Raw genomic sequence first — 22,899 nt, forward strand, 5'->3', positions numbered from 1 at the left:
CCTGTTCTAATGTTTGAGTCTAAGGTTTATTTTTTTAGCACCTAGTGGCTCTTTTTTAATTCTCATCCGTAAATAATCTGCTCTTTCACGTGATTCAGTTTATTTTGAAAAGTCTCAACAGGATCTTGAGCTTTATTGTGAAAGGTTTATGTGGAACATAAACAAGCGGACACGCGATGCTGTTACCGTCGTTGTTGCCAACCACAACGCATAAAAACAGGCGCTTGTCCATCAGTCGTGTGGTTATATAAAATATAAGAGAAAGAGAGAACATTAAGAAATTTATATAGCCACTACAGTGACCATCAAAACGATGAAAAAATATTGCCGTAAACAGTTTATTTTGCGACATCATGAAACAAACGATAGACATTTTTATATCGTCATCCGATACAGTGGGGCAAAAAAGTATTTAGTCAGCCACCGATTGTGCAAGTTCCCCCACTTAAAATGATGACAGAGGTCAGTAATTTGCACCAGAGGTACACTTCAACTGTGAGAGACAGAATGTGAAAAAAAAATCCATGAATCCACATGGTAGGATTTGTAAAGAATTTATTTGTAAATTAGGGTGGAAAATAAGTATTTGGTCAATAACAAAAATACAACTCAATACTTTGTAACATAACCTTTGTTGGCAATAACAGAGGTCAAACGTTTACTATAGGTCTTTACCAGGTTTGCACACACAGTAGCTGGTATTTTGGCCCATTCCTCCATGCAGATCTTCTCGAGAGCAGTGATGTTTTGGGGCTGTCGCCGAGCAACACGGACTTTCAACTCCCGCCACAGATTTTCTATGGGGTTGAGGTCTGGAGACTGGCTAGGCCACTCCAGGACTTTAAAATTCTTCTTACGGAGCCACTCCTTTGTTGCCCGGGCGGTGTGTTTTGGATCATTGTCATGTTGGAAGACCCAGCCTCGTTTCATCTTCAAAGTTCTCACTGATGGAAGGAGGTTTTGGCTCAAAATCTCACGATACATGGCCCCATTCATTCTGTCCTTAACACGGATCAGTCGTCCTGTCCCCTTGGCAGAAAAACAGCCCCATAGCATGATGTTTCCACCCCCATGCTTCACAGTAGGTATGGTGTTCTTGGGATGCAACTCAGTATTCTTCTTCCTCCAAACACGACGAGTTGAGTTTATACCAAAAAGTTCTACTTTGGTTTCATCTGACCACATGACATTCTCCCAATCCTCTGCTGTATCATCCATGTGCTCTCTGGCAAACTTCAGACGGGCCTGGACATGCACTGGCTTCAGCAGCGGAACACGTCTGGCACTGCGGGATTTGATTCCCTGCCGTTGTAGTGTGTTACTGATGGTGACCTTTGTTACTTTGGTCCCAGCTCTCTGCAGGTCATTCACCAGGTCCCCCCGTGTGGTTCTGGGATCTTTGCTCACCGTTCTCATGATCATTTTGACCCCACGGGATGAGATCTTGCGTGGAGCCCCAGATCGAGGGAGATTATCAGTGGTCTTGTATGTCTTCCATTTTCTGATGATTGCTCCCACAGTTGATTTTTTCACACCAAGCTGCTTGCCTATTGTAGATTCACTCTTCCCAGTCTGGTGCAGGTCTACAATACTTTTCCTGGTGTCCTTCGAAAGCTCTTTGGTCTTGGCCATGGCGGAGTTTGGAGTCTGACTGTTTGAGGCTGTGGACAGGTGTCTTTTATACAGATGATGAGTTCAAACAGGTGCCATTCATACAGGTAACGAGTGGGGGACAGAAAAGCTTCTTACAGAAGACGTTACAGGTCTGTGAGAGCCAGAGATTTTCCTTGTTTGAGGTGACCAAATACTTATTTTCCACCCTAATTTATGAATAAATTCTTTACAAATCCTACCATGTGGATTCATGGATTTTTTTTTCACATTCTGTCTCTCACAGTTGCAGTGTACCTCTGGTGCAAATTACTGACCTCTGTCATCATTTTAAGTGGGGGAACTTGCACAATCGGTGGCTGACTAAATACTTTTTTGCCCCACTGTATATATCGTTATATCGAACAGCCCTATATAATAATATTAAATCTGAGCAAAACCAGTAATTCCAAAATAAAAGACATGAAGTAGTTTTGGTGGTGGAGTTGACAAGAGGCGTAAATAGGTAAAATAAAACAGCAGAGTAACAATTATAACGGGTGCACTGGACGCCTGCATGAATATGATCAGATGTTATTTAGTGGCAATCGGCGAGTTAGCCAGATAAACATAATTGAAAATGCTAATGCAAGACTGACTGCACGTTCATGTATGGACTTGCTGCAGTTATTTCTGTCTCAGTGTGCATTTTGGCTGATGAATAAAAACATCTTTAAATATTTTGAGGCTGGATATGCAAATAGAAGTCCATGGGCAAAAATGCAGGAAGACATAAACCTTAAAATATAAGTGCAGATACGGTATACAGATAGTGTTTCACCTATCCGGTCATAAAAAAAGCTCCATCCATAAATCCGTCAGGTTTTATTAGATACCCAAAAGCAAAAGGTATGTCAGACTAAGGGCTGTGTATTGATAGCAGAGAGCAACGGGGGAGCTGCTGGGTCTGGCTGAAAATGGTCTCTTCCTGTTTTTACTCAGAGACGATAAAGTCATAAAAAGGTTGGTCTTGACGGTTCCTTCCTACACACACACACACACACACACACACACACACACACACACACACACACACACACACACACACACACACACCTTCTTTCTTTCTTTACAACATTTTACAATTCGTCAGCACAACCTTTCCATTAACTATTAGTTCCTTGTTCTCTATTCTCCTTTTTGGTCCCTCCTTTAGATTTTTCCTTGTTCCAGTCTCCCGGGCTTTCCTATGTACTCCGCCCTGTGTCTGCAGCTCTTTTCTGAGGAGTTTCCTCTCTGAAGTCTTCCCCACCCTCTCCTTTCTTTCCTTCTGGCATGGTTTTCTCTCCACATCAGGCACTTTGTCTTTGTGCCTTTTTCATACATTCTACATTTTCTTCAGCTCTACCTTATAATAATCATTTCTACTATCTATGTGTTAATGACTCCTTAATATTCATCTTCTTCTCTTTCTTGACTTTCCTACATGAATTTCTTACTCCCATCTCTGTGCTAGTAAGCAGCTATTAGCCTCTTATTTTCCCACCTCTCTAACTTGAGGTGCCCCAGTTTCTGTCCTTTCCTCTGCCTTCATCTCGCCCACACGGACGTCTTTTGTTTTCCCTAAATTCATCTCCCCTTGATCTCTTCCTCTCTCTCCTGGTTGCTAACACAGTGTCACTAAGTCTTATAAAGTTGTTGACTTTTTAGTTCTCATCAGCAACAGCAAAGCATTTGAAAGCTCGCTGAGCCACATTTGGATGTAAATATGCTTTTCTTTCCAGTCCGATTGACATGGAAGCTACGATAGCAAAGAGTGTCACATCTCATTTTAACCCTCTGAGAACAAGTAGGCCAGAAAAATGAAACCAAAAGGCAAATGGAACTGCAAAACTGCAGTTCCCCTGATGGCCACTAGAGGCAAGCCTGGCTGCCAAATATGTCAATGTGTGCATTTTATTGGAAAGAACTCCCTCAAAAACCTACCTCAAACACTCCCTCTTGCTCACACTGTTAATGCTTTACCCTCGAACTAACGTCATGAAAAACACAAATTTATTCAAAGACGATGCTAAAAGAAGAGAATGTCTACATTTAATTGAGTCACTCTGTGCTCCTTACCTGAGCTGTCCCAGGTTGTAGTGCCTTGTCTCGCCATCTGTGGAGCGTGTGACGCACACGGAGTAGCACGGCTGAAGCTGCCGCAGTTCCAGCAGGACGATGGCCAGGTAGTGGATGAAGAGGAGAGCGTCCACAAGCGACACGGCGTACTGCACGATACCCTGGTAGTTCTCGTCCTATCAACAGTTAGGATTTTTGGGAATCGTTTGTGACCGATTTACTTTATATGTAAAGTAAACACAAATCTAATAAAATAACTGCATAGTAAATATGTCCCAACACAGTTCCAAGCACAGATTATGCCTAAAATAGTCTTCCAGGCATAAACACATGTGAGACTAGATGTAGAGCATATAAATATTTAGCAGCGTTTCAAAGGACGGCTGAAACACCGTCCTTTGAAAGTGTGTATTCCTACAGGGATTCTCAATCAGGGACTTACAAGGATTTTAAATTATGGCTCACAGAGTAAACACACAGCACTGGGAAATCAAATATCTGTGTTTTAGCTGTTTGTGGCTTTGTTGAGCTTCTGATGGCATTAAAAATGAATGTGACTGCAGTACTCATGCTACTGAAACCTTTGTTTCTGTGCGTATGTGTGTGTAGTACTCAATGAATTTTCATTCATACGTACAGTTTTCCCCTCTCTTAGCTCACCTGTGAGTCGAGTATCCTGACTCCATAGAAGAGCCAATAGGAGATCACAAAGAGCAGAACCAGTACAGCAAGTAGTGCCCGGAATACATAGACCCTTGGGAGTCCTGCCCGCGCTGGCCTGAAGAAGAGCGCCCAGACAGCCAGCAGCAGTATGAGCAGTTTGAAGGCCACAGAGATGAAGAGGCCCTCGCAGGCCGTCCCACAGCTCTGCAGCTTGTCTGGCCAGAGGATATGGGGTAGCACCAGAAAGGCCAGTGGCGTGAGAAACACCAGCAGGCCTAAGATTATTGCCAGGGTCCGGGTGAAGTAACGGCGGCAGTCGAGCCCCACACTGTCCTCCAGATCCTTTGTGATGCGAACGATGTCCTCCTGAGAGAGGCTGTGCTCCGAGGTGCCCGTGATGGCTGTGGTGGTCTCACCCCAGTTGTCATCCTGTGAAAATACAAAGGTCAAAGGTCATTAAAAAAACACAACCTTGCCCTCCAGATTCTTCCCACAGTCCAAAGACTGATTGTAAGCTGGCCGTGGATGTTGGAAAATGGTTAAAGGGTGTCTTGCAGTGAGCGGTCAATAAGATGCATTCCATTTCTAGTAAACATTGGATGGTACTTGCCTTCTGAAGCCATCCCTATTCACATCATTTAGTCAAGGAAAAAAAGGATGGATTGACAGATGGATGGTTTTCCCCTCTGTTTGAGCCACTTCTCTTTAGCTTAACATACACTTGTAGATGGATATCACCTGTTACTGCATTCTAAAGTGGTTTTTCACCTTTGACTGAAGCATCAGCTGAAAGAAAAGAGAGACTCTTTCCAAGCACGTGAGAAAGAAGGGACTAAAAATGGGAAGTGGAAAAAGCTAACAGCACAAGCTGCCAACTGGGCTACACGCTGACGTCTGGGCTGGACTGCATCCGCAGATAATGATGGTTAGCGGTGTCAGAGCAGAGCTGCTAGAATAACAAAGATAAGAACTCTTTACGCTGTAGTCATAACAGGCCTCTAACATGACCATGCGAGCCGCTGAGTTCCGCCTCTAAAAGCAAAAAAAGGGTAGATGATGAACTGCCATCAGCTATAAGTAAATTCAGTAACAGATTTACCCACCAATCGGCCAGAAATGCTGCACCTAATGTGGATTATAATGCATATTTCGGGTTCATATCCATAACATGTGCCTGAGACTTGTAGAGATGGGAGAGACACATTATGAACAATTCCACTGAGGAGGTTGAAAGGATGATGATGCTGCACGGGAACAGAAAGTATCCCACTGGCCTCAGGGTGAAAACTTTGCAGTTAATCTGCATACTCAAGTTTTAATAAGAGAATTCCACTACAAGACCACGTCTGCACCCACATACAAGCCAAGATGATGAGAGAAAAAGGTAAAAAGGTTTTATCAGGACCTTTCAGATGAATGGGAAAATGGACTGGTTCTTATATAGCGCTTTAAACAACAAGGGCAGCCTTATCATAGGATCAGGCTGGTCTAGAACTACCTTAATATCACCAAACAAGCCTGATTTTTATTCTAGCAAAAGGTATTTGCACATTTGCCTTCACACGCATAGTAACATGAGCGACATCCCATTCCTAATCCACATCTTAATGGACCTTGTTTTGTGCATGTTGGAACAGAGTTGGGAGCATGAAAGCATGAAATTGTCCAAAATGTCTTGGTATGCTGATGCATTAAGAGGTCCTTTCATTGGAATTAAAGGGGCAAGCCCAACTCCTGAAAAACAACCCCACAGCATCAACAAAGCTTTAAAAATGATGCATGAGGTATATTTTTAGTAGCGCCAACACTCACAGGGGACCACCCAGGCACCTGTTTTCACTGGTCTCTCTCTGAAGAGGTTCAACACTGAAAGCAGTCTCAAGATGGTCTGACGTTTGACCCGCTACAGTCATAAAAACGGACATCATATGATGCATTCCCATGATGCATTGAGTATTTCTTCTTCAGTCACCTTTCTCACTCACTATGTGTTAACAGACCTCTCTGCACTGAATCATACTTGTTATTAATCTCCGTCTCTCTTCCACAGCATGTCTTTTATCCTGTCTTCCTTCTCTCACCCCAACCGGTTGCAGCAGATGGCCCCGCCCCTCCCTGAGCCTGGTTCTGCTGGAGGTTTCTTCCTGTTAAAAGGGAGTTTTTCCTTCCCACTGTCACCAAAGTGCTCACTCATAGGGGGTTACACGATTGTTGGGTTTTTCTCTGTATGTATTATTGTAGGGTCTACCTTACAATATAAAGTATCTTGAGGCGACTGTTGTTGTGATTTGGCGCAGTATAAATAAATTGAACTGAATATGATAAGCAACTAAATGTAAGACTTACGAACATGTGTAGCCTGACAGTGGATGTATTTTTATATCTAACAAAGTGGAAAAAGTCCTTTTTCTCCACTGAATTTCAGTTATTCCCCAGAAACTGCAGAATACTACTACTGGAACGACTGTTTACTATAGCAGACACAGATGAACTCTGTACATCGATTTAGCTGATTAAACCTAAGAGTTAAAGGAGATTAACAGACTATAGCAAAGCACAAAGCAAATGCACAACCGTTAATAAAACAGGCTTTAGTCCACTCAACAGGAGTGCAGATTGTTTGTGGAACAGTTGCAGCCACTTCATTAATAATGAAAGAGACAGACTGGAGAGCCCTCAGCTTCTCCGTGGAGACTTATGCAACAGGTCTTTAATTCACATGAAGCAATTATCCGCAGCTGAGATCTAAAGTTAGCTAAAGTCATTATTTTGTCTTTGCACTGGCAGATATCAGCAGAGACTGACAACCGGTGTACCTGGACAGGGGCTTTACATCACACGTCATCAGTTTTTCCCCTAAAGTATGGAAAAATGTGCTATATGAACTTCCCCTGCTTAGTCTACTATTACAGCCAATGTTAAACTGCTGCTGCTCAGATTAAGACAGATGTACAGCAGCACAGAAGATAAGTGAGGGCAGCTTTAATTTTGAAATGTTCCAGTGTCTGAATGAGAAAACCTACAACCACTGACCCGCTGACCCATGCTGAGCCGAGTACAGAGCATCTGATTCTTGTCTGCTCGCTCTCTAAGTCAAGCCAAGCATGCCGTGTGCGTGTTTGTGAGGAAGTGAATCGATAGGCATTAGCTGTAAGGAAGACTGCCTCTCTAACCACAGTGTACTTCGACAACACCCAGGGGGAAACATGAATCACAGCTTCTCAAGCCTCATGGCTGTTGTACACTCATCGCACGTTGCCCTTGCCTCGAGCACCTGAATCTCACACCGCATAAATTACTCCATCAAGAACTCTATCATCACATACCCCCAAAACAGAAAAGGAAAAACAGATGTCCACTGACGTGTTTCCACTTTTCTTCTTGGTCTCATAGACAAAAATCATTGAACTGTTAAATCAGCAAAACTTAAAATAAAGCAAACCTGCCGACATTCCCCTCAGTCGGCTCACTGCTCCTAAAATTTGGAGCTGGATTTTTGCTGGATGCCTATTACCATACCTGGGCTTTCCCTCTGCCAGCGTGACTAAAAATAGACATCAGTGACCCACATTTCATCATGGGATTAACCAATCACCACAGGCTGATCTGGTTCAGTACCGGCAGCCTCGCAGGAGGCCCAGACCCATTCATCATATGAAAATAGGTGAAACAGAGAGGAAAAGTGAGAAGAGAAAGGGAACAAAGACGCAGGAAGAAAAGGGCAGGAGCATGACAAGAATGTTCAACAATAGGAAAGCCAATTAAACGAGGAAAGGGACTGATCCAGAGGGGCAGGCAAAGCCAGGCCAGTTCAAGGGCCAGACGGAGAGACCAACACATCTTCCATTTGTGACTACATACACACACGGCAGCTGAACACTTGTCAGGTCTGCTCTTGTCCTACATCTGCAGTGATTTGTTGGATGCAGACTGGGTGACAAACAATGACGAAAACATCTGAAATGACGTGTCCGCACGGGAATAACTCCAGGCTGCAACTTTACAAATATAACCACACATTCCTGAACTGCCAGTAACAGTTTCTCAACTGTGCAGCCAAAATGAAACAACCTTTAACTTAATGATAAGAAGCACATGGTAGAATTTTGAACCCTGATTGAGAGATTTTAAAATACTCTAGAAAAAGAGAAGATTTTTTTATTTCCAGCCAATCAAAACTAGTTGTTTTCCACCAATAGACTTTTTAATTTTTATTTTTTTTTTGTTTATGTGTGACCACTGCCCTTGCTCCATCCATCCAACGTCTACTGTGCCACTCATCAGGATCTAGGAGTTAAGCTGAAGTGTCCAGACCACACTCTTCCCAGCCACCACCTCCAACTATTCCAGCAGGAAACTGAAGTTTTTATAGGCCGGCACAGAAACTGATTCTTTTCAGTGTGTCTTGGGTTTTTTTGTCACAGAACACAGCTCACGGTGATAGGTTAAGATCAGAAAGTAGACGTCTTGTTCTTCATGCTCAGCTCTAATTACCACAACTAATCAGAACAGTGCACTGCAATTAATCTCCCACTTCACTCTTCCCCCGCCTTAACCCTGATACTTTAACTCATCAACTTCAGGCAGCAACTCATTCCTAACCCAAAGTCAGCAATCTGCCCTTCGTCAGCCAAGAACCTTTGAATTTGGTACTGAAAAAAATCAAAAAAATCACTAACAAAATTGTGACAGAGACGTTACACGTTTACATTCTCTCTGTCACGACAATGAGACAAACCCCCAGAATGAGATCTAATGATAACTCTGTATCAAAAACAGAGGTACTTCAGCAACCTCCAACAAAGCACAAATCTTTCACCCAGCAAACAATGTAGTGAGACATAACAATCAGCTGAGTAGAGACACTATGGAAAGCACGGCAGGTGCAGCAGGTGTAGTTTTTACATTGAAAGCATTTCTTTGAAAAGAGAAATTTATTGGTGAGGCAGCAAACTAAGTGTTGCAACACGATACCGTATCTGCTGAGCTTTAAACGCATCCAGAGAGGCTGATCTGAGCTGCACACGAGCCCGTGTTTGAATGCATCGTATTGCATTACTGAACTGCTTTGCTCAAAAGGCCTCTGGGGTGCTTTTGATGTGAAACTGTGTGACAGTTCCAGCTGTTTTTGCCAAAGTAGTGGCCCTGGGTGATAGGGCTGAACGATTATGGAAAATAATCTAATTGCGATTTTTTGCCCCAATATTGCGATTGCGATGCGATATGCGATTATTTTTTAAGGTCTTTGTCTTCTGTATTATTAAACAAAGACAAGCAATACATCATATAGTATGGCCAATACTATATTACATTAATTTTAAACTGTTCTTTCCTGGAAGACAGACCTCTGTTATGATGACATGAGGTGATGCATGAATTGATGACTGACATTTTTATTTAACTTCTTCAATCACAACAGTATATTTGAACATACACAATAGTTTATTTTTAGCTTACAAACATCTGAGCATAAAGTGCTGACAAGGAACCCTGGTGTAAACATTAAAATGAAAGTCAGTACAATGTGCAGATTGCAGAAATATACATAAAAAAAAATCAGTGGCTTTACCACACTCAGTTTTTCGACATCTGTGAACTACTAGACAGTCATTCAATTAAAAAATAATATTAAATAAATAAAACTAATAAATAAAAAATACACACATCTTACTGATCTCTGCAGTCAGTAACATTACACATAAAGTGCAAACATAATAGCAATTGTATAAACACACACACAAACACGCCTTTAAAGTTTAAAGGCGTGAAATTGGACGGTCTAGTTCTGATTAGCGTCACCGCTGTCTCGGTGGAGTTTAATAAACTCGGCCGTCTGCTTCTTGCTATCTAAAATATAACCAGACACTGGTGTAAATTCTCGACTGTCTCATACTTCTGTTTAATAAGTTTTCTGTTTGACGTTTAGTCAGCTGTGTGAAAACCAAGGAGGAACCCACCCGGGGGATTAATAAAGTTTTATTTTATCTAATCTAATAACTTTAATCTCAGCCAAACCGATTTACTCACGAACAAACAAAACACTGAAAAAAGCCCAACAATAACATTTTTAGGTTGTCTAAGTGACTTATATATTACGTTTAACCCGAGCAGCGAAACTCCGCGGTGATCTGAAAATGATGTGCCGGGAGTTGTGCCGTTCTCGGCCGCATCAGTAACCCTCGAGCTCCCGGCTAGCTGTCGAGCTGGTGGGTAGCAGACGCCTCTGAAAACGTCGAAGCACTTTTGCAAATATGGGATATCTTGATAAACCGAGCAGATATTTGATGTTTACACAACTACTTTCTCGCCTGAAAATATGTTAAAAGTTTATTTTGTGACCCTGAAAGATTAGTATGAGTAATTTTAAAACTTAGTAGCGGCCGCCATTGCTGGAAACTGGAGTTTGGCTGGGCCGCGCTATGAATTCTGGGATATGGTAGTAATTTGGACAGCCTTCGGCGCGTCGCTGTGACGTAATCGGTCTACAAATGCGGCCTCAGGAGGATGCAGCCCATGAATTTGGACATGTCCAGAGTATAATCGCAGCCTTTGCGGTTAGAAAATTGCACTTGATCATGTCGCGATATTATCGCAAATGCGATATATCGTTCAGCCCTACTGGGTGAGACATCAACCCATTTCTGCTGTATAAGTGGGAGAAACCAACACATTTTGCACCTGCAGAAATTCTTTACAAGTGAAATAACTGCCATAAGCTTTCAACTCAGCCTGCCAGCTCACTAATAACCTAAACTCTGAGCTGCCTTCCCTTTTTCTGCTGCAAGTAGTGGAGTAGTTAAGAAATGATTAGAGTGATAACAGAGCAAAACAGACTCAGAAAGCTCCATGTGTGTTTGACACAGGTGTATATATATATTTATATATATAGTGCATGCCGTGTCAGCCAGGACACTTTTACAAAGCTTTCACTTGAGTATTTTCTGCCTTCTAGGTCCACCAGAGTATAAATAACAGCTATTGTTTCTCACAGTAAATCAAATGTTCACTAAAAGCCTGTTTTCTGTTCAGCTCTAAGTGGGCAGCAAACAAAGCCCCTCACTCAGGGCAGGAACAAGTGCACTCTACTGACTCCTGGGAGGCAAGGTGTGTGTGTCTGCATGTGTGTGTGTAAAATATAGCATCAAGCTGCCCCAAAGAGCTCTTCACAGCAATTTAAAACCTCCTTTGTTTAAAGTGCGGACAGCGTGTGCGGCTGCCAACAACTTGTCTGGACAAGGAAGCAAAGCACTTAAAAAAGTTTCTTTGACTAATTCGCGGGATAGAGGAGGGAGTGTTAGACAACAGGAGACTGACAGCTGAGTGGCACATGAAAAAGAGCCAAACTGCTGTATGATTAACAGGGTTATACACGATGTCAGGTAATCATGAGGGGGTAGTTGTAGAGTGGATGCAGAAACATGATTCATAGAGTCCTATCCCCACCTCAAAAGCCACAGTGTCAGTCATTTAGCTTCAGATCAAGATTCAAGTACATGCCAGCCATAAATAAGGCTTTTAATAACTACTTTCACCTGCTCGTCTGCATGACCAAGGTTAACAATGGCAACTGTTTTCAACAAAAAAGATCTAAATACCCGCTGTACATTTACCCCTCCATCCTACTCCACATAGCACCAAACAACCAGATAAAGCTAGCCGTTAGCTGATAAACACAATGAAGGATTTGTCAGATAAAAAGCCACAGATAAAAAGTTGGTGAAGACCAGAAACAGATATCAGAAACACGAGTCCAAATGAATGCTAGAACTGTTCTGAAATGCCTACATGTGTTTGTCATACCTGACATGAAGAGGTAACTAAGCTTTCCTTATGCTACCAGTGAAAAACTGAGATAGGAATTTCCTATAATAGGAAAAATAACTAGTCAGGCTTTGCCACGTATTTCTCTAGTTGGAAAAAGTGCCAAATGAATGAGCCTCTTGAACAGTCTCAAGTCTCAGATTCATCGAGTCAGCTTGTTTTTACTTTGGTTTTTTCTCACTTTGATCCCTCTTCTTCTTCTTTGCCTCCTCCACTAGCAGAGCTATATTTTCTGTCAGGTAGACTTCAAACAGTTGCTGTGGTTGTTCCAGCATCCACCATTTCTGCTGCCTGAGGAGGAAACCCAGCAGAGCTGCACTCTTTCTGCTTTGGTTTTGCTATTGACCAAAAAAATTCATTTCCTACTTGATGGCACATAGAACTGCGCAGTGAAAGCAAAGATTATATTAAGTCAAAATAAATGCCAAGCGTGCCACCGCTCAATGGCCATTAGACTGTACAAATGTTTTAGTGTTCTTTCCACATCAGCTGCATTTACAAGAATACTGTGGTGCAGCTGTGTTCAATGTTACAGCAGACCAACACACCAAATACATGCCTGCTATACCGTGAAGTACACGTTCCACCTGACTGGACGTGTGTCCGGACTCATGCAAATGATTGCATTAGGAAATAAAGCCACACTGAGCATGAAAAGCAAACACAGCTTGCTAAAAACAACAGAGCGTCGTCTCTGCTGAGTCGCAGAGACCTGTCAGCCTTACCTGGCTTGGTTTAGTTCCTGCTCCACAGCTGGTCACTGGAGTCGAGTTAGTATTAGAACCTTCTTCTAATGTGGTGACAATAACTTCTTTAATTTCCTCCGGAGCCTCACAAACCTCCAGCACCTGCAATACGTCCCCCGCCTCCAACACTGCTGGTGTCTGCATCTTGAAATCCTCGCCTACCGAACCTAACCTTGTCCCGTTACTCAGTTACTGCTCTTTCTTCCCCTCATCCATCTCAGACTGCTATTGTGTGTATGTGACCTCCCTGACTCTCGCCCGATCTGCAGCCCAGCCCTTCGCTTTATCCGTCTTTATATAGAAATCTCTCCCATGGTGCCTCAGGAGGTATTGTATGGGACTGTGTGCTCACTTGCCACATAATGTAAGGGGCTTTATTGAGGAAGACAGAGAGTGAGGGACCGCGAGGAGCAGGAGAGAGGAAGAGAAGCTGGGAAGTGGGGGAGAGAGGAGCCATTTGCTTGGGCTGTCTTGACAGCAGCAGGGATGGAGGGGGGATAAAAGGGATTGATGGCTTGAGAAAGAAGGGAAGAGAGGAGCAGAAAGAGGAGTAGACGAGCACAATAAACAAATATCTGAGCCTACTGATGATGGCAAACAAATAGCAACAATTAGATGCCAATGCCATCCACCCAAAGATATGTTTCTCCCACTCCTTCCTCCCTCTTCCCCTCAAGGCGTCCTCTCTCATCCTCCTCATTCTCTGTTCATCTCTTGCCTCAGCACCACTCTCCGTCTATTGCTTCTGACCCAGTGAGCACTGTGGTGTCACCGAGCTGCCACTGGCATGTGTGTCAATGTGTGAGAGAGTGCATGTGTGCAAAGTAAAACAAAACGAGTTTATCCAACCGACTGATGGCATGTCTTAAAAATAAAGGTCGGGTTAGATTCTAAATATTTTTGAACGCACAAATAAAAAGATGAACAACTCTTAATAACAAGTGTTTTGTATGTCCAAAAAAATCAGACTCATCTTATTCCTCTTCTCTGTTGTGCAAATGCGAATATTCACCGGGGCAACACATGTGTATTAATACACAGCTGAAAATACAGACAACGCTGTCTCCTGCTTCAGTAACTCTGAATACAGTTACACTTAGCTGCCTCTGAGCTATTAAATAGAGTATATATACAGTATATATGACATTTAAAGATAAAGCTAATGACTAAAGAATGACGTGTGTGTCTCTCAGAATGACGCTTGTGCTGTACTTTGGCTCTCTTGCACAAAAATGTCACAAACTGCAGTTCCTCAAAAGGCCACTTGAGGCTCGCTCTAAAAGTGAGTAATTCCCCATAAACCTCCATGTTAAGACACCCAAGTTTAGAGAAGTGCCCATTTATGCAGTGTACTGCAACAGATCAGTCACACTAGTATATTTTGTTTTAGGCCTGTTTTCTACTAGTGAACATTAGCATCCCAAATGGAGCCCAGAGACCACTTCTGACTGACTAGAAACAGCCTGTTAGGAGCATACTGCTGAGCCATGTGACTCAGCTTTAAAAACATTCATACTGCAATGACTTTTTGACAGTGACACACAATGTGTCATCATACTACAGCTTAAAAAAGATAATCCTTAAACTAAAGAATACAAAAGCTAATCTAAAGCAATAGCAAATCAGGCAAGAACAAGTTTGCATGTTTATTCAAAGTTCACCTCTCTGTGCTATTAAACTTCCCCAAATGGGCTAAGGCAAAAGAACCATGGACCTAAGCATCTTAACAGAAGAAGAAGAATCCTGTCCACTCACTAAAGGCATAAAAACCACCAAAACACCTCAAAAATCATCTTCCAAATCTACAGCAGAAGAGCACGTCTTTCCCTTTCTCTTTCCCCACCCATGCAGCTCACAACAAGCACAGACGCACACACACAAAGCTCTGGGATAACCATGAAGCTCTGTGGGATTCTCTCTCACAGGACACGGAGCCAGGTGGCACTCACCACAGAGTAGGAATCCAAAACACCAGCCCAAGCACTCCGCCTGTTCCAGGAACCTGACATGGTTTAGAGTCTGTGGCAGTGAAGCTACCTGCGCTGTTCTTTGTGTCACTCTGACCGTGCTGAAGCTCGAGCTGGGGGACAGCTGAGATCATAAAGCAGCTGCTTTTAATTGGACCGAATAAACCAGGCTGCAGGGAGGGTGAGCGAAAGGTGAAAGAGCGGGAGGTGGAGGAGCAAGTTGTGGATTCTGACAGAAGGTGATGAAGAAGGGAAGCGTGCAACGTCAAAGAACTGGCTACATCGAGAGAGACGCATAAGGAACCCTAGAGGAAAGCATTATAAGGTGATTACTGGGCTAAATGTGTGTAAGCTATGAAGGGTGTGCAAAGATGTGAGGTTCTTTCCCCTGACCTGCACATAAACATGTAAAATGATACCTGGCTCCATGTGCTCTCTCCATCAGCTTTGAAAGGAAGGTGCTAATTCTCAAAGAATGCTTTACGGTTTAAACATATCACATTTCTTCTGTTTGACACTTCATACAATGCAGCTCCGCAGCACACTCCTAAGCTGCACAGCTGCCATGCCACACTGACCTCAGCTACTCCAATCCACCACTTACTGCATACTACACACTCCAATATCCAGTCACGTGCAACAATAACAGCAGCATAAACTGACACAATTTCTCACACAAGCAAAACATGATCGCGTCCAGTGTCATTTCACAGCGCACTTCCCATCGACACTGTATGATACCACTCTTCGCCACCTGAAAATTTCAGAAAAAACTACACTGGTTACCTCTGCCAATCAGGGCTTTTGTACTGTTTAGTGTGTCATTCCTTCTGGGTTAGGGTCTTCAGGGTCAACTTAACCATTTCTTTATTGAAAGCTGACAAAAAGCTTTATAACTTAAAAAAAAACTACAAGTGTGGCGTGTATTGTCAGCTTACAGAAAGTACCGTATAAATGGTAAATGGCCTGTATTTGTATAGCACTTTTACTAGCCCCCCCTAGAGACCCCAATGCGCTTTACACACCCAGTCATCCACCCATTCACATACACATTCACGCACTGGTGGAGGCAAGCTACAGTTGTAGCCACAGCTGCCCTGGGGCAGACTGACAGAAGCGAGGCTGCCATATCGCGCCTTCTGGCCAACACCAGTAGGCGGCAGGTGAAGTGTCTTGCCCAAGGACACAACGACCGAGACTGTCCGAGCCGGGGCTCGAACCGGCAACCTTGCGATTACAAGGCGAACTCCCAAATCTTGAGCCACGATCTGACCCGAAGGGCAATGGATTGATCTGAAGTGCAAAGTGATAATAATGCTCTATAGAGTTATTTAAAACTATGTTTCCTATTGCCATTGTTTCCACTGACAACATATAAGAAATGATATATGGAAACTCTATCACACTACTTTGGACCTCTGACCTCCTCTTCAAGGTCAAATCTTTAAAATTATGCTTAAATTCTACTGCCTTTGTTTGTATTGGCAACATTTAGAAAGTGATCCTGGTGTATGGACATTCTAAATATTATATTATGGTTTGTATCCAAATATTACGTCACATGTGACCTCTGACCTTCCCTCTTTCAAGTTGTCCCCAATACCCGTTATATCTTATAAAGAGAATGTGCTGGCAAGTTAGTGATAAATAAACTGCATCATAATATTATAATAAGCTCAGGTTATTTACAAATCAGTACTTTATTACCCATTACCTACTCGTGCATAATGTCCGTGTAATCACAGTAAACATGTGTTGAATATACGCAAAATACAATAAAGGGTCAGCAGTTTGGCGGCGATCCATGCTTTCCACCACAACAACTCGTGCTTGTTTGTTTGCACCAGTGTGTGACTTCCTCTTATGACCCGCTCTCTCATTGGAAAGCTTTTATGCACTAACAGTGACACCTGTGTCACACCTCCTCCACTCTGTGTACACCCAAGGAAACTGAGAGCAAAGACAGGAGAAAGAACAGTAAAAAACAGCAAAGACTCTCACACTAAGCTCAAATAAAACAAGTGTATATAAACTGAGTGAGTAACATCAACAAAAACACATCATCCCTCCGCCTGCTTAAAACTCCAGTTATGCTTTCCAAAGCACTTCCATGTAAACCTCCCTTCTTTTATACTTCCTGTGGTGAGACATCACAGACACAGCCATCGGAAACTTTACCGCTGGATCGCGAAGACATCCCTGCTCGGAGCGATGTACTGTTCTGTCAGCCAAGACTCTGATTAAGTCTCAGCAGTGGAGTAATGAGCGCAGTGCTGCACTGTGAGACTCTGAGATCACACTGACGCATGCAGACGAGGAGCGGGGGGCATATGTGAGACAGCAGACCTGCGCAACGAGCACGCGCACAGGGATTTGTACTGAGCCTTGCTCTCAGTAGAATTGGTTGCCCTGATTACTCAAACTAAAGCCAAACACTCCCCGCCCTGTCAGCAGCGCTACTGCAGGCCACGGCATGAATAAGACATGAAGAGCTAAATACTAAGAACGGCTGTGCTGTGTGGCAAATCCTGTTGTCTGTTAAAATAAGACACAGTATGCAGATGAAAAAAACAAACAGCCGCGCATGCAGACTCCTGCAAACGAGTCTCGCCACAGGAAAAGTGCATGTTTGCATTTGACATCATTTCCAGTCATCTGGTGAAGCGGCACATGTGATGAACTCCACTTGTTTCACACGGTTTGGCTAAAACACTAAACGCTCTCACGTAAACAAAGGCTAAATCCTAAATAATGTATTTGACAGTTTGACCTTTAAAAGTAAAACAGAAGAATTCAATACTGACTCCTTCGTATTGCCATTTTATCACCATCTTGATCCCCCAAAGTAGTTTTGAAGATGTTTAGGACTGAACCCACTGATAAAGAACACCGTATGCACAGAGAGGCGAGTGTGGATGAAGTAAAGGGCTCTGTCCTCTGACTCCGTGCGACATCAGACATTATAAGCTGCCATCATCTACTAAGCTGAGCAGTTACTCTCTTTTCTCTCGAGTAGCACACAGCACACAGTCTGCTCGCAATGCGTTTGAACTAGTGGAAATGCAGACTGCATGGAGCCTTGAGGAGGCAGGTCACAAGGCTCCATTGCCTCAGATGAAAGCATTTCTCGCTTATTAGTATTAGTGGTTTTTCTGTTTCGGTAAATGACAGAATCAATTTTAAATCAGTGCCTTACCAATGTTACTGTCTTTTTTAAAAACATTCTTACATGACCTCCAACAAATTTGTTTCTGAAAAAACTAAAAATATGGAAAATTTATCGCTGTGTGTGGCCGCACAGACAAGGTCCATTATGTTTTAGTTTTCCAATGATGACATTCCTCATTGCAAACTCTTATAATCTCACGGTCCATAATTTAAAAAAAACAACCTGAAAAGCAGACAGTTAATGGATTCTGAACGTAAGCAGTCAATGCAAATTTCTGTTTAGTGTGAATTTCTGCCAGTAGATGATGTGAGATTTTCATCAGTTTATTTCAGGTAATTTGCATTTCATCACAAACAATGTGACAAACTCGCTGCAGACTAAGTGTTACTTCATCTTGAGACACCAAAGCTGTTTTAAAGGTGGCAAATTTCCTCAAGTTGTTCCTCAAGTTCATTGTACGCTATTGCAGTAATTGCAGTAAATGGCCTGTATTTATATAGCGCTTTACTAGTCCCTAAGGACCCCAAAGCGCTTTACATATCCAGTCATCCACCCATTCACACACTGCTGATGGCAAGCTACATTGTAGCCACAGCCACCCTGGGGCGCACTGACAGAGGCGATGCTGCCGGACACTGGCGCCACCGGGCCCTCTGACCACCACCAGTAGGCAACGGGTGAAGTGTCTTGCCCAAGGACACAACGACCGAGACTGTCCAAGCCGAGGCTCGAACCGGCAACCTTCCGATTACAAAGCGAACGCCTAACTCTTGAGCCACAATCGCCCAGTAGTACCACAGTCTCCAACTACTTTTTCCTAGTGTGACTGTAGCACAAGGGGTCACCAGTTTTTTCATCAAGATGCACAGATGCTACATTTAAACCTTCAAATTTTAAAAGGGCTTAAACTGCGATGAAAAGAAATCATAGTCAATTAAAATTCAATCTGATTTGACCTTTGTTAACAAGTCTACAGCTTATTTGGTTTGTAAAAAGCACATCAACATTATTCACTTACTAACACGTTAGACCTGTGTCTCTCTATCCTGTGCAACTGACATAATTTCATGTCCGACCAAGCCACGAAAAAGCAAAACAATGAGTCACCATCACTGCCTATGGGAAAATAACCATCTGCTCTTACTTGCACTTTGCAACTCTGGAATGTGATATTTGCATCATGTTTACTATGGCTGGGGCAAAACACAAAACAGGAGTAGAAGTATTTCCTTCTTTAAAAGCTTTGTTGAATAATTTGCTTTTAAGATGCTAACAAGCAACCGCAGAACAGAAGCGAAGCTGTTTGTAGCAATCAGAAGAAATCAGGAGAGGCTCCCTCTGACAACATGATTACAGCAGTGTTTATGCACGTTATGAAGCAGCTGTGAGTAAATGACTTAACAAGTTATTCATACTGCATTATGTTGCCATGCAGTGAATAAAAACTAAAAGCAAGGACAGGGATTAAACTGAGAAGTGATGTATGCTGTTTAGTAGAGGGATGTATCACTACTACTAATACAACCGAAACTCTGTAAATACATCCAAACAAACTCGTTTCCACCATTTATAACACAGCACGTTCAGAAGAACGCTGATAAAAGTAATGAACCTGAGTTTAAATGTGCCCCACTGCACAATTTTAAAGGTTTTTGTAATTATTATGCAATTATTAAAGCAATAATGACTTTATTACATCGCAGATGATGTAATAATATTTTTGTCTATCAGCCATTCCAAAAACAATATTTCTGTGCAATGAAGTACTTAACTACAACTATTTCTACTCAATGAATTATGTTCTGGATCACAAAAACCACACAAAACAAGAAAACAAACCGGCTGTTACTCAGTGTCTTCCACTGTGACTAAGAAGTCGTGTACTGCTCAAGTGCTACCTGGAATTTCATGTCTCGACATGACAGCTTGCAGCCAACCGGCCCAGTTTACACAGAGCTATCTGATCTACCGACCTTTTATCTGAATCCAAGCAACATAGTCAAATGTCTGCCTGGTGCGTGAAATTAAACATGAGTCAGTAGACTTTCTGTTAGACACAAACAAACCAAAGGCCAGATGGTTCAGTGTATAGTACCAGATGTTTAGCAAACATTTAAGCTGGTGTAACCTATGATGTTGCCTACCTTATACTTATCTTGTATCAAATAATCCATCACATAATCCATATTTTGAGCTCGCAATCATGGAACTCCCAGTCAGCATGATTTCTGAGGCAACACTTTTGAATTTTAACAGTCAAAAGCTTAGCTTCCAGCTTAGCTGCTGCATGGGCTTGGCCTAGACCATTTCAGAGGGGGCCACTGAAAGCGTCTACCAACCCAGTGCTGGTGGATTTCATGAACTGAGCCAGCGCCTGCCGTTTGCCTTTAATGAAGTGGATTTATCAGAGCTTCGCCATCGAGAGAGGAAGCCTGCTGCGTCCATACCCTGTTGCAGATATTTTCAGAAACAGGCTTCCGGAAAGTGACGGCCCAGATCTTGACATAAATGGACTGGCCCTCCTGGCTTTTGCCCTGAAATACCAGATGGCCTGTCCCAGCCCAGGCTGATAAACACAATTATCATTCCAGCTCATTCTGAGTGCGAGTGATAAGTCTCCTGTGCTCCAAATTCTACATATAAATCACAGCAGCAGAGCCCTCCGTCAAACTTATAGCAACACTGTTGAGAGGTCATCTATGGTAAATGTGCTGAACGTGTGGAAACTAAGCTGTGAATCAAAAGTGTGAGAGGTTTGTGAAGAAGCACGGTAGTGACTGTGCAGTGCCTTGTGTTTGCAGCAGGTCGTACCTGGACTTGCTCCCCCCGTACAGCTGTGTCGCCTAGCAGCGGCTCTGCAGGCGGCGTGTTAATCGTTACAGACTTCTCCGAGCGGCTGTCTTTGCTGCGCGACTTGTGCCGGTCCCGGCTTCGCTCTCTGAAAGAGAAAGTAAAAAGCAAAAATCACGATCAGTGAGCGCATTGTATGGTCTTTGCATTCCAATATGAATCGCCTTGAGGCGGCTGTTGTTGTGATTTGGTGCTATAGAAATTAAACAGAATTGAATTACACAACAAGGAATTTGAAGACATTCTGGTTTTCTAGAATTCAAGTGCGTGCAGAGTGAGCATAAAGCCTAAATATCTGAATCACTGTCCATGAGGTCTTCCAACCATGTCAGCTGCAATGTAAGCGCTACAGTAATCTGGTATAGAGCGAGAGCGGCAGGTCTCTCCATCCTCCACCCAGCATCACCACCACCACCACATGGCACCGAGCCCACTCTGCAGCCCCTTTAATCCCTTATCCGTCTCCTTTCTCCTAGGCAAACACACGTTATGCTCTAATTTTAGTAACACTTCCAGATTAAAATACAGTAAATACAGTACAAATAAACTGCTTTGTTCAGCTTTTATGTGAGCAGTCATATGCTTGAGAACCTTTGCTGGACAATGAATGAGACTGACAAGACCAGAGCCGAGGCAAGGCTGTCGGATCTAACCTAGGTATGAAGATTCAGCAAGATTACTGACTGAATATGCAGGCAAATAAAGAAGAAATTACATGATTTTTCTTGTCTTCCCCTTCTTTTAAAGACAGAAGGATTGTTCTTGATGCTGTATTCTTTGTCATGCTAAATGTTAATGAGTTTCCTGCAGTCTCTAAGCTTGTTGTTTCCTCGTAATCACTTCTTATGCAGGAGCAGCACTGGAACAGAAGTGTAACAAATCTAATTTCCACAATGGAGAAGGCTTTTGTGTCCTGCTTTCTATTAAGACACACAAGAACACAAGCAGTCCTTTTGACACCCACATGAACTGATCCTTCTGACCTCTTTATTTACATCAAATGCGGAGAAACATTAGCATTAATTTAGCAAGTGTATATACTATAAAACCAAAACAATGACCTAAAAGATCCTCAATTGGCCTGCAGAATCAACAGGAACTGCACACTTTGGATTCTACATATTTATTTGTTCTGATATTAATATGAAATATTGATGCGATCAGCTTCAATCTTTGCTGTTACACATTAACCATCACCATCAACCTTACAGTGACCTATGCAAGAAAAACTCAAGTGACCCTTGAACACTACTGTCACACAATAACCATTCATATTCATAAAGTACAGGATATCCTGCCTTTGGTAATGGAGGAAGCCGTATGACTGACAGCAGTGGAGCTGTTATGGTCCAGCAAGAGCTGCATTAGATCCAAGTGTTTTCATTAAAGGGTGTAGCCCAGTCTGCCTTCCGCCTCTATTCTTGCCCTTCCTTTTTAAATATGGACTTGCTTTCCTGCAGAAAATCACGAGAGCGACGAACATTTCAAACCTGCACCGAGTGAGAGAAAGCTCATTTTCAATAGCCTGCAGCAATCCAGTTCACAAAGTGACTGACATGTTCTTATCTAATAAATCCAGGAGATTAGGAGGTGAATGTAGGCCTTTAAATATATTACCACAATCATTATTACTTTAAATATTATTACAACTAGTGTCATTGCTGTGGTGATGGTTATTCCAGAGGGAGCGCTCATCAGTCAAACGTCAGCGCTGATTATACTTATTAATTGGAGAGAAAAGCTGTAGAGGAGGAAGCAGGGAGGAGCAGCCGGGCTCACAAAGCAGAGATCCTATTTCAAGATCACAGTCAGAATAATAAGGAGGTCTGGGAGACAAGTAAGGAGAAGGTAGCAGCTACAAAAGAAGAGTGGAAAGGAGCAGAAAGTCACATTAAGAGCAAAATAAAACAAAAAAACTATGCTAACTAGTCACGTAAACGGGCTTACCACCTAGAGAAGTAATCAAACATTT

The 22,899-nt window shown here is 42.7% G+C and overlaps 1 protein-coding gene across 5 annotated transcripts in view; it reads right to left on the bottom strand.

The window, feature by feature from the left end:
* The window catches only part of LOC101486397 (vang-like protein 1), a 71,147-nt gene that overhangs the window by 12,728 nt on the left and 35,520 nt on the right, over window positions 1-22,899 (bottom strand). For 3 of the 5 annotated variants that reach the window (XM_004573262.5, XM_076880025.1, XM_004573263.5), the window contains exons 3-5: window positions 20,889-21,015; window positions 4,372-4,803; window positions 3,712-3,887 (exon numbers count right to left, since the gene is read on the bottom strand). In XM_004573262.5, the coding sequence (XP_004573319.3) occupies window positions 3,712-3,887; window positions 4,372-4,803; window positions 20,889-21,015 (735 nt within the window). Of the gene's footprint in view, window positions 1-3,711; window positions 3,888-4,371; window positions 4,804-12,920; window positions 13,481-20,221; window positions 20,325-20,888; window positions 21,016-22,899 lie in introns of those variants that run through there. The other 2 variants (XM_076880027.1, XM_076880026.1) reach the window with 2 other exon arrangements.

Source organism: Maylandia zebra, linkage group LG23, assembly GCF_041146795.1.
Source record: "Maylandia zebra isolate NMK-2024a linkage group LG23, Mzebra_GT3a, whole genome shotgun sequence".
Lineage (NCBI taxonomy): Eukaryota > Metazoa > Chordata > Actinopteri > Cichliformes > Cichlidae > Maylandia > Maylandia zebra.